The sequence below is a fragment of the Falco cherrug genome, chromosome 6 (assembly GCF_023634085.1).
Source record: "Falco cherrug isolate bFalChe1 chromosome 6, bFalChe1.pri, whole genome shotgun sequence".
Taxonomy (NCBI): domain Eukaryota; kingdom Metazoa; phylum Chordata; class Aves; order Falconiformes; family Falconidae; genus Falco; species Falco cherrug.
The window spans coordinates 54,257,322-54,272,260 of NC_073702.1; the positions used below are offsets into that span (position 1 = coordinate 54,257,322).

The 14,939-nt window shown below is 37.9% G+C and overlaps 1 protein-coding gene across 9 annotated transcripts in view; it reads right to left on the reverse strand.

Annotated features, from left to right (window-relative positions):
* Positions 1-2,213: 2,213 nt before the first annotated feature.
* The window catches only part of EYA4 (EYA transcriptional coactivator and phosphatase 4), a 158,123-nt gene continuing 145,397 nt past the window's right edge, over positions 2,214-14,939 (reverse strand). For 6 of the 9 annotated variants that reach the window (XM_055714876.1, XM_014282618.3, XM_027810111.2 and 3 more), the window contains exons 15-19: positions 14,697-14,857; positions 12,236-12,350; positions 10,251-10,372; positions 7,844-7,944; positions 2,214-6,250 (exon numbers count right to left, since the gene is read on the reverse strand). In XM_055714876.1, the coding sequence (XP_055570851.1) occupies positions 6,170-6,250; positions 7,844-7,944; positions 10,251-10,372; positions 12,236-12,350; positions 14,697-14,857 (580 nt within the window). In that variant the 3' untranslated portion in view covers positions 2,214-6,169. Of the gene's footprint in view, positions 6,251-7,843; positions 7,945-7,983; positions 8,085-10,250; positions 10,373-12,235; positions 12,351-14,696; positions 14,858-14,939 lie in introns of all 9 variants that reach the window. The other 3 variants (XM_005432833.3, XM_027810115.2, XM_055714875.1) reach the window with 1 other exon arrangement.

The window sequence follows — 14,939 nt, forward strand, 5'->3', positions numbered from 1 at the left end:
AGCTTGATATGCCAGCGGAGAGCCACAGTCACCAGATTCCTGTTTTGCTGGGTAATCTGGTGGGCTCCTGATTCACCCTTTCTCTAAACAGGACTAGATATGTTCCATTCACTGACGATGGTGTACGTAGTCCCAAAACATAGTTTGGTTTCAATGAGTCAACAATTTCTAATAGTTTCCAAATAGTTTCAGTTGCTTTTTGTCATGATGAAAAAGTGTGTGCTTCCTGGTAGGGCACAGTAGGTTGTATAGTAGCATAGGAAACATGAATCACTTTATGATTCTTGCTCCTCTGCAGCAATTCATTCCCCCAGACAGTGAGAGCACAGCAGAAAAATCAAGTCAAATTAACCTCCATTCTCAGCCTGACTCCTTGATGAGATATAGTTCACTTAAATCCTGTCCTTCATGCTCCTCTGCTCTCTTGCTTCTTGTTTACTGCAGTACATATGTGAATTTCTAGTAACTTATGTTTAGATGTATGTTTGATGACCAATTCATTTGGCAAATTTGAGAAATGGTGCTTTGTGCAGCAAAGGATTTTCTTTGCTAGTCCTCTTAAAAATCAATTCGTGAAACTTTCTGGTGTTTTCTCCCTTTCTCCCTTCCCAACCAGAAAAAAAAAAAAAACCCACCAAAACCTTCTTGATTTTGTTATTAGTGGTTTCAAGTCAAGAGATTCAGTTTCTGAAAAACCAAGCCTTGACATTTGTAGAGAAACTAACATGCAAAAACAGACTATTGAGAAGTTTTGACTTTCTCAGCATTCTTCCTGCTGCCTGGGCTTTTGGCGACTGAAACAATTCCCCCAAATTTATAAACATTTGCAAAATGTTTCTGAATCCATTATTTGTTTGGAAAAAAATAATGGATCAAACATGTCAACCCTAAACATGCATCCCCCTAGAGATAATATATTGGCAACCAACAGAAGAGATACATAAATCCATTCTGAATTTCTGCTTGGTTTTCCTTGGGGATTTTCTATTGGTAATAGATAATGAGAAGAGGTTATTTTTGCACCCAAATGAGGAAGAGTTATTTCTCCACCCGTAAATGCTCTCAGGTTAATATTGTTCAGTTCAGCACTGTGAATTGTCACGTGCTATAACCCAGACAAAAGCTTTTAAGATAAAAGCCCCCAATATCTCATTTTTATTCTGATGCGACAAGGGAAAAGCTCTGAAATCTCCCGCAGTTTTAATGGAGAGGAAAATAATTTTCTGACTACCTTTTATCTCAGTCTCCTGAAATGGTACTAAGTGGTTCCTCTTCTCTACAGTCACATCCAAACCCAGCTGGGAGACACAGTGTTAAAACTACTGTTTACTATGGGTCTGTTTGCTCAGTAGATGGGCCTTCTTTATATTTTGTCCACTCTATTTTTGAAATATTTTCCTTTTCGTTCCTAAAATTGAAGTAGTGACAGATGTACATACAGAACATATATTTGTAACAGACATGCTTTCAACTACTGGGGAAAAAAAGCCCCACTATTTGCAAGCTGTCTCTTGTGGCTGAAGCACTGTGGTTACCAAGGCTCTGCCACTCGCTATGTTCCCAAGATCCTACTATCACACTTAAGTGGGCTGATAGTCCTCAGTCCCACTTTTGCCCCAAAGCCTGTGCAAGCAGACTGTGGGTGGACTGATGCCTTCAAACCAAGGTCAGCACCTCACTAAGACATGAAGCCCTGCTCCCAAAGACATTTACAAAGTTTCATGAGGCTGAGTCTCAGCTGGAGTGGCTGCTTGCCCTTCAGTAGCCCAGTTTCTTTCCTAACATCCCATGTCCATATTAGCATAACATTAGTGAGTAAATTGGTAAGGGAATTTAAACAAATACATTATGTGTCTAGACCATCAAATTAGTTTGTTCTGTTTTTTGCCCCACGGACACCACAACAAAGGTGTTATTGCTCAGGCTGCACCTGGGGCAAGGCACCTAATGTCTGGGGCAAGGCACCTCATGTTCTTGGTGAGGAAAGCTCGGTGGAGACCAGAGGGAGGTTCCCTCTAGATGCTGCACCCTGCAAACTGTACGCAGGTCAACCAGACCACACGGGCACAGGGTTGCTCCAGGCATGAACCACAGAGGCAGTGTGGACATACTTAAAAAGAGTCCAAGGTCACACTCAGTTCCTGCTAGAGACATTGTGTACGGAGGGTTTCAACCACAAACCAAGCATCTTACAACATCATATAGTGCAGAAAATGACATTTCCAAGTGTATTTATTGAGAAATAGTAAAGATGTACATAATTTTACAAGCTTTTCATTTTAATTTACATTTTCTTAAATTATGTAGGCCCTAATAAACTATAATCTGCTAATACATGACAGAGACCCTTGGCTTCAATTATATCTCCAAAATGCTGCTCTTGCTGGGATTTTGGCTCTTGTCACTTCAGCTCCTCTTCAGAGATACTAAATACCATATTCATTTAGAGCATATGCCTGGTGTCAATCCTGTAAAGCAGAGATGACTTTTGAACCGAAACCCTAGATATGGATACAACCTCACAGCCAAGACTAGTCTTCCTATCATGGGTCAAGTCCATGTTCTCCATAAACTCTGCAATTCCAACTGGCTGCAGGATTTCATCTGCACTTCATCATGAAGTGTGCTTGTATACAGGATTTTGATTTGGCCTCGTCTCCCTTGTCAGTGCTTGCACTGGAACATACTCTGCGTCTGCTTTAGATGCAGCCACTGCTGCTCACACTGGAGTCTAATGAAAACAGATCTGGGAGCTAACTGCCACCTATATCTTTGTGCACAATCTCCACAGGCATGAAAAAATAAGCATAATTTTTAGGTTTTCCTGTCCTCTTTTACTGATATACTGAACTGCACAGAGTTATATCTATTTAAGATACTATCTTGTGACTGCAATCACACAGTATTTGTATTCTGCTAGCTGACTACTCAAATGCCTAATGAACGTTCAAGTTCTGTACTGACAGAACTGCTAGAGTACCAGCAAAAGGCATTAAATTCTCTACTTCTTTTGCCCAAAACACTTGAAAACATGACATTGTGCTCAATTCTGGTTGTTGAGAGGCTGAAGGGAAGGCAGTTTCTGGTTAACATGCTGTTGATTGAAAATGCACTCAGTGTCAAAAGACCAGCCTTCAGTTTAATCTACTTAGGCCCATCTGGAACAGTCTGGCGTGACTGTGTCTCTGCCTTGGTTATTTTCTCCTCTGTACTGTTCATGCAGGAAAATGTATTGCAGTAATTTTTCTCTACAAGGAAGGCATGTTACACACTTTTATTTAAAGATATGTATCAATTTTTGCTTAGCAAGACAGTATTTGTGCTCTGAAATTTTGTTTTAGAATTTTAGTATTGCGAAGGCTTTTGAGTTCCATTCTTGAATTTTCTTTGGATGTACGTTTTCTTGGATTATTTATTTTTATAATTAACTTCTGCTATGGCAGCACACAGAATCCAAGTTAAAATCAGAACTTTGTCATGTTCTGTAAAACTTCCCTCCTTTTGCCTCCATCTCCTCTCCAGAAGTCCAGTGTATTAATTGAGCCATACCTGCCACAGAGAGCTAAGCACAACTCCAATGAAGGCACTGCAAACCTTTACAAGAACCAACGGTTGTTGCTGGGCTATTCTTTGTTCTTACATTTGATTAGGAAAAGAACACTGAAAAGCTGAACAAATAACTTGAGAAATAATATTGCTTCATGCATTTAAATAACACTATGACTTGTCCAAAAAACAACAAAAAAAGAAAAATAAGCTAGTTCACCATACCAATTTTTTTGGTTTAAGGCTTTTACATTGAGACTTCTATGCAATGTTATGATGCTGGAACTTGAGAGGGCCTTGTTTGAACTTTTTTCCTATTCCAGTAGAAACACTTTTTTCCTCACCTGAAAAACTACCAAAAGCTGGTACTACAGCTTTTTTTGAAAAACTTACTTCCAAGGCAACTTTGACTAGACAGGTACTGTAAATATAAAGAAGGTATGCGCAATTTTTACTTTTTGGACACACAAATCTACCACCCAAATAGCTAGTGTATAATGAATTCATATGTGGCAAGTCTCATGTGATGGCTTTAAACTGCCTAGTGATAACAAGTTACCATTAGTTTGTTGTGTGATGACTTGTATACCCAGTTCCAACACAGCAAAGAAATACCATTTTAATGAATTTAAAGAGGAGTTTTGCCTTGGACTTTTAGTGGCTCCAGGCTTTCACCTACCAACTAACCTTCATATAACCTACAAGGTTTAAATCAACAAAATTATGAATTGGTACTAGACATATGGTGGCTTCACAGCACAGAGAGGGAAGATCTTGACCTCAGTGCTGGCTACTGTACTTGTGTAGGCATCCTGGAGTTTACACTTAACATCTTCTCTTGCACATACCTCTTCATGCAGTCAGAGCACAAGTAACCTCAGGTGTCTCCACGTACAGTGTTAAAAATCAAAAAGCAGTTTCCATCTTCTGTCATGAGAGACGAACCACCTGCTGTTGTTCAGAGTGCTCAAAGCTGCACGTGGAGCACTAAGGTCCCTGTGTGCAATACGAACCTTACTCATTTTCCAAAGCTGAAAGGCAGCATGTTCAAAACTTGCAAGATAATTATCACTGTATGGACCGTAATTTTTAATAGAAGTGATGAAAATTAAGGTAATATATTTCTCAACATTTCTTCATAAAAATTCCCTGCTTATCCTCTCTTCAGATGCTACTGAAATTTTTGATTCAGAAACGTTTAGGGTTGTTCCTGTGTAATAACTATTGTGCAATCAAAAATGGGTGAAAGAAAATCATGTTGACCCAAACCAGAAGACACATAAATGTGGAACAGAATGGAAGAGCTACCAAAACACTGTTCTATTTACTGAAGTGGACTGTGTTCCTGAAATGGCCAACATCATCATGCCAGCAATTTCAGCAGCTTGTGTTGATCCTGAATATGCTAAATGTAGCATCATTTGTGCATCTGTCTGGTGAGAGATTCTTCAGTAATTTTTCATTCCTACCAAACTTGTGTTTTATTCCCCATCTGGGCTAAACTCCACATTTTCACCTTCCAGTAATGCCACCTGCACACTTTGTCTGCTGGGTGGAAATTTGTTATTTTAAACACAGCAGACGCACTCACTGTATGGCTTTCGGTGGACTAAGCAATTCATGAATATGGCTCTTAGTTCTCTTGTCAGAGAGTCAAGAAATGATGCTGAAGGTGTTAAACACTTTTTTTAGCTTTCAAGGTAGCGGTCCCCAGTATCAACTTCCCAACATACTCTTAACTTTCCTCAAACAATCAGTGGAATTATTCAGAATCCAAATAAAAACACAAACTTTCCTTTTATTGTTTTTTCTTACTGCAACAAATACTTAAATGCTTTGGTGCAGCCCTGCTCTTTGATTTCTTTGAATTTCAAATTTGGTCATGTCAAAAATTATCACAAAGGTTTTTTTGTTTATCTACATACTTCTTAACCAAAATTACATTATAACACACGAACACAGTCTTCTCTTTAAGGCACAACACATCATTATGCACATTCTGTTTGCCAAACTTATAAAAGAGACATTATATAACCCTCTCCCTCCCCTGCCCCCCAAAAAAAGAAAGAAAAATTGCATCCACTTCCAAAATCAGCTGCTAATAAAGTCACAGTAAATTATTTTCATCAATAATTTACACAAATTACAGGTCTAGACAGGATTGTCATTATACAGTCTGAGTGCATTCCAATTCAGATTTTCTGGGTTAGGTAGGCTAAAGTCTGGTTCAAACCTCAGTGCTGAGAATATATCCCATTTTGAGGAATGTTGTTGAACACCACCTTGTTGGCTGGAAAATGCGTGTTGGTGCTTTGCCAGTTCGAGTCCTTTGTTCTCTCCTGTCAGGGCTCACTTGGTGTGTACCAGCAACCTCCACAGTTTTAATTCATTTAAAAACGTTGCATATATAAGACCATAGAGCTTCATTACGTAGCACTAATGTTTTAACTCCATTCAGCAATCTGAATTCTTCAATTTGGAATTTTTAATTCCAAATATTTCTTCCCTTCTTAAGACAATTCATATGTGTAAAGCCAGAGGCATTGAATCACACATAAAACTTCAGTGTACTTGAAATACATATATAAAAAAAAAAAAAAGGATCGCCAACTTTAGAACACAGTTACAAATACTCTAGTTCCAGTGCTTGATGGAGAGCCAAGAGGTCCGAATGACTGGATATCCTCCAGAAAGGCATGTTGTGCTGCGTTTGTTAGAGGGGGGAAAAGGTCAGGAAAGATGAACACTGTGACACAGGGTGGTATGTGACACACGAGGCTAGTCAGACTACCACCACGTATTTTACACCTTTTACACCACTGTGTTTCTGGATTGATTTTTGCTAGTAAAGTACTGACAAAAATCAGACCAAAATAGATCTGAGTTTAACAGTTCAACTGAAGCTAAAATAACTAGGTAGTCTTTCTTAATACTTCCTTTGGAAAGAGCCTGTTATTTAGTAAGGGCTACTTGCTTATTGTTAGCATGCAAACTCATACGAAGGAGCATTAACAGAAAATCCCTTTCTGCTCCACTTATTAGTTATTAGACATTGCAAAATACCAAATGATCATTTTAAGAGCTAGAAGACTTTCATTAAAAGAGGCTTCCCACACAACACTTTGAAACACATCTGAATTACATTTTTCTCCATCTAGGGGGGAAAAAAGATCTCTTTGGATAAGAAAATAACACATTTCTGGTTTATGAAAAAGATTATTTGTGTTGCAGAAAGCATCAGTATCTGTGAAAGATGCATATATATGCACTATTCTCCTTCAGCAATTCATCGGAATAGAAAAAACCCCATACTTTCATGTTGTGTTCAGATCTATTTGTAATGTTCTATATTCATTCAACTCTTGGAGTTCTGTTTCCATCCATGCAATACAGCCAACGTTAAGAAAAAAAGCATGCTGAACTGGAAAGTACACAATCCAACCACCTTCGTTTAGCACAAACTATAAAAGACCCATCACCAGCACTGTACCTATATTAAAGAACCATTTGGAATGAGCATTTTAGTCATTATCATTTTGTTTTCACTCCAGCCACAACACTAAAAGGGCACTTAATTTTGGTACTCCTAGCACAATGATATTTTACTTGTCCTGTGCACACATTGTGAGACAAAAATTTTCAATTTCTGCACACTTTCAGAGGTCATACTGGGAAGTATGGTGCAAATTACTAATCTGAGCTGTTTCTGAACATTGAAAACTTATCTGGTAAAATTTAGACTTGAATTATTATCATAAGAAAATTTAATTAAGGAAAAAGTTCATTTTTAGAAACACAGATTTGATGCATGATCTCTATTTTGTGTTCATTTTCCTTTTGCAGGTATGTCTTTCTTGAAGCAAATTTTATGTTCACCATATTCACTCCAGGAAACTATAGATCTTCATCTATGTTAGTAAAAAATTGCACAGTCCTTTGGATGTTTTTCCACACTCTCTGTAACACTTCTCTTTCACCATTTAAAGAAAACCACCACTCAACCATCGTGTCATAGCTCTTTCTAGCTCTTCTGTTTATCTTTTATTTGCTTGAAGCTAGTCAGACATTTTTTCTGCATTTCTCATTTATTTTTAAAATAATTTTGCATTGAAGCAAATGCTATAATCCAAATGGTTCAATTTACTCTAAGTTTTAATCTCATCATGCTCTCGTTGCCTTGCATCTGTGGACTGAAATTATTTGTCATTCTGCAATTTTGCAACACTGACAGAAATGCAAACAGAAAGGCTTGCATTAGTAGCTATGTATCACACCAACATTTCAGAAGACAGGTTACCTTTTTTGCTGCCTGTTCTTCTTCTACACCATCCCCAATTACAACATATACTACTTTTCTGCCAAACCTTTGCATTATTCGTTCAAAGCAACTTTCTTTTCCTGGAAGATAAATGAGATAAGAGTTCAGCGTGAAGTTACCTGATTAGCTGCATGTTCCTCATCTCGTCCATCTCCAATCACAACATAAGTTATGTTAGTGCCAAATCTGGACACTATACGTTCAAAACAGCTCTCTTTGCCTGAAAAACAATGCACTACTTATTCAAGCTATCAAGTGAGTAATGGTAAAGTCCTACAAAGGATTACTGCAGGGGTAAGACATTATTACTACTACTTTTTAGAATTTCTCAGCCTTGGGATTTAGAGCCAAAACTGGTAAGAAGTACTTAATTCCCTTAGTGATGCCAAGCTGTGCCAGGTAAAACTAAATCTCTTCCTCAACAGTTACAGGAAAGTCACTAAAATAATTAGCAGCACTGCAAAAATGAATAGGTCAGTGAATGAATAATTGGGTTCAAATATTTCCCTATTATTGCAGTAATATTTTTTCAGGAAAAGCAGAAATTTTAATTCTAACGTATTTGCAACAATGAGTGATGTAGCAATGGAAAAACTATTCAAAGTACAATGGACAAGCAAAACAAATTTAGACAACAGGTTCCTGGGAGAACTTCATGAAGCATTTGGCTCTTTTTGAGAAATGTGGAAGCAAGCAGGCTAAGCCAGTAACAACAATAAACAGGATTGAAAGAGATCAAGCAAAATCAGACTGATCTTCTCATTGTACTGCAGGTTCAGTTTTAACAACAAATGCTTGTCCTATCCATCCTAAAACCGCCATAGTATGATGTTTCCACTGTTTACACAAGCTATATCCATTTTTAATTAACCATTTCCATTAGGAAGTTTCTCTTTGAAATGCCACCTACACTTGCCCTATTGCAAAGAAATCACCACCTATTGTTATACTTCCCATCAACGCAGAGAACGATTATTTCTTTCCTCTCTGCAATAGCTTTTTACCTTGTTTGCTATTATGTCTATCCCCGCCCCAGGTTTTTAGTCTCTTCTCACAAGCTCATGATTTCTAGATCTCTGATTCTCACTGCTTTCTTGCTTTTTTTCAGCTGGTCACAAAAAAGGGCTTATGATTAGAAAAAGCATCGTGTCTATTAACTGTTGAGTGAGGACCAGATTTCAGTGCATGCAAGCAACAGCTGCAATTATAGTCCTGTGCTCGGCACAGTGCAGAGATCACTGACATGAAAAACAGAGAGAGATCTTGTACCCCAGATTTTGCTGTGCTCCTGACAGGGGTGTAACAGCAGCCACACTGTTCTCAGAAGGAATTCCTGGTGCAGAATTACTTCGACAGAGCCTCCAGAGACTGTGCTCCACTTCACCACCCCTTCTGTGCTGCTGGCACTATTTCTTAATGCTCCTTCCTTTGGTCCGAGTGCAATCTCAGTGACCGAATCCAACATGTACAGGCTGTATGACAGATGACATTCATTCCAGAGGCTGCTCAGTACCCTGTGGTATTTGGGATACTTCGTGCCTTGACTTAAGTTTTTAAAGTATTTGAGGCACTTCTGTCTAGAGGACTGCTACAGCTAATTAAAGGATGACCAAGGTCATAGTTTTTCCTGACACTCTTAGAATATGCATTGTTTTTTCACTTACTAAATTAGTTTAGGAAACCTATTGTAATGCTTTTGTCAATGAAGTGTCACACTTTGTGTTATATAAGGCGTCATAGTTATAGAAATGATTCATTCCTTAATTAATAATTGGTGAATCATGAAATCTGCCAAAATAATCAGTCATTGTAGGCTGTCACATTCCACAGCAATAATAACTTTTCTTGGTTTACAAGAAAATTTTGGTTGCCATTTCCAGAAAACACAGATTTCCAAACAGTAATACACAAGAGGTACACAGTTATCAACAGAACAGGGAAGTGTCCTTGTGGCATCCATCAACACAGCTTCTGTTGGTAACATTGCCATCACTGATGTACTACGCTTCCAGAAAAAGATTGTGAAGTGGTAGCCTAGCTTACACAGAACTGAAGGTCAGAGCAGAGAGTATTTTAACAGAAGTTCTGCTTAGATTTAATTCACACAACATTTTTCTTCATTATTTTCTGCACATTCCTTGTTTTCACCGTACTTAGGAGTTTCTGAGGCTTTTGATCAGTATGAGGACCTTATTCTTTCAGGCATCACTGAAAATAAGGTGAATTCAGAATTTATTGACATAAACACATCTGAACATATGCAATGCCTAAATCTCATAACTAACACTGCAAGTGTCAGGGAAGTTTCTTGGAATCCATCCATTACTGGAAAAAAAATATTGGTAACGCAATGTAGTCAGAATGGATGAAAGAATAATTTTCTTACCTATTTTGGTTGCACTGTAAATATTTTCAATAGGAAAAGCTCCTCCTAAGCTGTATAGTAGAACTTTTGCAAGTGCTGGGATAAGCTGGGTTGTTGTTACCAACACATTTACACAGTTACTCCTAAAATAAGAGAAATAGTTTAAGTTTAAATAGTTTAAAACCATTACCCAAATGCTGATGAGGTGAACCAGCTGTGAGGAGCGTATTCAGGATTCCTCAACATTTACTTTCACTCACACAGCAGTGCTGCTCAGCACCATCACTTCCAGAAAAATGTACATAAAACTTTTGGCAAAGTCCTTTAAAGAAATACACAGGATTTGTAGGAAATATTCTACACTGGTTTATAAAAAACAGGTCCTTGAAGACAAGTCAACTAAAATACAGACATTAAGTTTATCAGCTACCCCCGAAAATAGGCATTTGAATGCTTTGGAAGCATTGTTTTCATGCTGGCAATTAATTGGCAGTAGCTACCAGCCAAAGAAAAGAATGAGGAGAATGCAAACCCATCATTTGTTACTCCTGTCTTGAGGGGGAATAAAAAGCCAATTCACATTTCTGCACAATGACATTACTTTCTTCATAGAATTATAGCATCGTTTAGGTTGGAAAAGGCCTTTATCATCAAGTTGAGCCATTAACCTAGCACTGCCAAGTCCACTAATGTTTCAAGAGTAAGAACATTTCTGAGAAGAGGGAGAGAGAAAAAAAATCGTGTTAATATGCTAGCAAGCGAATGGTGAGGATGAAAACTTGAATGGAGTTGTGCTAGCAGTTACACAACAGAAAACTCAGAGCCAGGCTACTTCACGTACTGACAGGCTGGAACGTGAGTGTGACCATGGTTTGAAGATGGAGCTGAGAGAAAACAGTTGCGATTTTTTCTCCCGGCTCTTCCACAAATTCCAAGCAAGACCTTAGGCTACTATTTCTGCTTTAATATATCTTGATTTTCTGCCAGTAACATATAGGTAATGTTTAGCTGCCTCACAGGGAGCTTCTGAAGATTTAAAGCTGTACAGCTCTTTGAAGACAAGACAAAGGACTTATTTAAGAGTCCTAAGTAACTCGTAAGAGTTTTCCAGGCTCATCCACCAATGCTCAACTGGCCTTCATTACCAAATGTCTTTTTGAAGACTAGCAATTTGGAAAGCGGTAAACACAATGGCTTACACAATTTTTTTACTTTTCTTTATCTTGAAGTGTTTAAGACACTTTTAAATAAACAATAAGTAAGAGAGAAACATGTTGCAAAAGTTGTTAAATTTAAAATAATTTTTTCACATCTTTCCAAGTTTGTTCTTTCCACTTGATGCTGAGTCTTTTCCCAGACATGTTCAGAAGGCAAGATGGCTAACATTGGATTTTTTTATGGTTTACAACGAGAATTTTTGAGGATTTCTGATAAGATATATATTGCATGGCTGGCTAAGTAGGAGCAGTGTTCACAGTTTTATTATTTCAAAGGAACAATACACTTTATGTCTCATTACTGGGAACACAGACTTTTAACTCAGTTAAAACAGATTTCTGCTCTTCTGAGAACTTAGATAGACGCTTAAGCATACTGATTTGTCTGGAAGGACAGAAGGAAAATGTTTTTGTGTTCTGGGATCTATACAGTATTTAGGTGGCATTGTGAATAGGCAGAAACATCGAAGGAAAGAAGAGAGAGATGTGGAGTTCAGAGGATGCTGCCCAGAAGATAATAAATTGAAGGCTGGCTCAGAATTCTACAATTCCCTTTCAATGTCCACAGGGACATTTATCACATTTTAGAAGACACTTCATACTATCTTTAGTAAATACTAGAATCACTGAAAATGTAATCACTTTGCATGGAATTTTTCCTATTCGGAAGTCATATTAGATCTATTCTGTTCTTTAAAGACACTAATTTATTGTAACTTAAAATGTCAAAAAAATAGCCATTACAAGCCCAAAACTAAAAAATTTTTTACAGTAGACTTGAATACATACCTTGTGCTAATAATTGATAACGATTTAAGTGCATTTGTTAGCCAGGAGTCTGTCAGAGCTTCAATCTCTGCTCTTAATTGCAACCATGCATCTCTTTTAGCAGGACCTAGGAGTCCTTTTATGTAAAAAAGCAAGAAAAGAAAAAAACCAAACAAATTAAGTTCTGTATTAGCTGGAATATATAGATTTTATGGTCATTGACTCTATTTTAAATTCTACTAGAACCTGAAAAAACATCAAAGAGAAAATCTATTGTCTACAAGGCTCAGTAAATGGTGCTCTGTTTTTATTTGCACTCCACTATATCAAGCAATGTCAGAGAATATTGCAGATAGCAATAATTAGTTGTCTGATTACTATGTTTCAAAGCATACCTTTCAGAAACACTTTTTTTTTTTTAAACCAACCGCTCACATACATCTTCCTCTTTAATTACCAGAGGCAGTGACAAGTAGATCCATGCCATCGGGAACATAGGCAGAAACACTCACAAATCAAGAGACTTCAGAATAAACTTGCCTTTGCAGTATCTGTGTGTGTTTAAAACTGCCCTGCTTATGACTCTGTATACAGATGAACTTCAGGTTACACATATGGAAATACATTTGTTTGCTGATGGCTTGCTCTTCACATCCTTGTAGTTAGTAATGACAGCTCTTTTTACAGCGTTTACAGCCCTGTAATGGCTGTACATCTTACATTCTCATATCTCAGTTAGTCCCTTAAAAGCACCTTAAAATTCACTTTTGGGTATGCATGGTCAGGTTTAAAAAAATACCCTGCCTATTGAATGTTGAGACATGAGTTCTTTGGAACTAAATAACCTGAATTTAGATTTGGTCCTGGAAGAGCAAGGAAGCAAGCTTCATGACCTTTAGTATCCCTCTTTTCCTACAGCATATGTTCCCACGCAGTGGTGATGACTGTCTTCAAAAATTTTAAATGAAGCAACGAAAAATACTTTAAAAAGGCTAGTTCGATCTAGCCTTCTGTTGCCTTCTCACAGCTATTTTGGAATACATGCATATGTGATAAAAAGATTTTTATAAAAGTTAAGAGGTACAGGATGAATGAAGGAACTTGCACGCTAAGGATGGAATATATTTCAGAAACAGTATTTGTGGGAGAGAATAAAAGCCTTAATACAAGTCACCAGATATCTGCACTCTGCCTTTGCAATGTTCCTTTTAGTGTGTTTCCCTATGCTGTGCTATTGGACTTAAGCTCTTACTAGGGTTAAAGGTTTTATGAAATGCAACAGCTTTAGAACCTTAGATGAATTAGGGCACATAAGAAAGCCCAGTAAACTTTTGGATAATACTGTTTGAAGCATTATTAATACATAAAAACTCTATTCACGACACCAATGAAGGGCAAGGCAAGGCAAGTGAAAGCCAACCATCTGCTATCAGCCTTCGGTCCTACTGCTTCTTCCCATGACAAGTAAAGACTGAACTACTCTGAGTGAAAACATATATTGCAGATTTACATAATTTAGAAAATGATTAAGGTAATGAATAATTCACTGTCCATATTAGTTGTACTGTTCCTCATGTCTGAGAGACTGCAGGAAGTGTTAAAAGAACACCAGACTGTCTGGGTTTGCTGAAGGTGAGTTTACTTTAAGTTTCAGGTTCCTTTGAAGTAAATTTCAGATGAGTTGAAAAAGCCCATGCTATAGAATGGGAAAGTCTTCACTTGGGCCCCTTCCTGGTTGGGTTGGCCTCATCTTATCTTCAACTGTGGCTGGAGCAATACCTGAAGACTTGTAAATATTCCTTGTTCTTCCAGTCCCTGCAAGTCACACAGGGCTCTACAGAACATATTCTTTCAGTTCTGTTGCTTGATTTCCTACAAGCCTGCTAGCACAGACATGAGTGTGTCTATGAATGAAAACAGGAAAGCTCTCAGCCCAAATAAGACTTGGATTTCTTGCTAATGTAATGAACTGTGTAAGCTACACGGTCAACAAAAGGGGCTAGTGGCATGGCAGTGTTTTCTTGCATCCACCGGTGAAACCAGACTAGCAGGTACCCAGCAGGGAGTTTAGCAGACGGTGTGCTGTTATGAACCGAATAATGAAAATGTAGGGTGGAAAAGGTCAGCCACAACTAATTTGGGCTGTGGAAACTATTCAAACTCTTTTCTAGAATAACAGCATATTTTAGGTAGAATAAGTGACTCAACCAATCAGTGAGTATAGCTGAGCTGGGTCTGAAGGAGGAAAATGGGCTCTGTGGAAGCTAAATGGAAGCCTGCTCAGTTTCCCCATCTCTGGTTCTGCACAACAGCACAGTATTGTCTCTGCTGTTACAGTCAGTAGCTTTCAATAGCCCACAGTCTAGTTACACCACTTCCCATTCATTCTGTGGCTTCCGAGGCACATTCCCTTGATGGGAGTTCATCGCCATGCAATTTAACCTGATCAGCATTCTAAATTGATTTTGACAATTAAACTCACCTCCTATGTTGTTCTTGTAAGTATTATACAACTCTTTTACTCTTCTGTAACGGAAAGCCAGCTTCCTCATCCAGTCAACCCCTCCTCTTACACCTGTTGGCAGACAAAGGTTTGCACTACTTGCAGCTGCATGGAAGCCATCAGTTGCAAAACTGTAGGTACTGCAAACACCCAAAATACAGTAAAAATAAATACAATGTATTCCTGTAAGTGCTCAATTTAATCTTTGAAGAAAAAAATAAA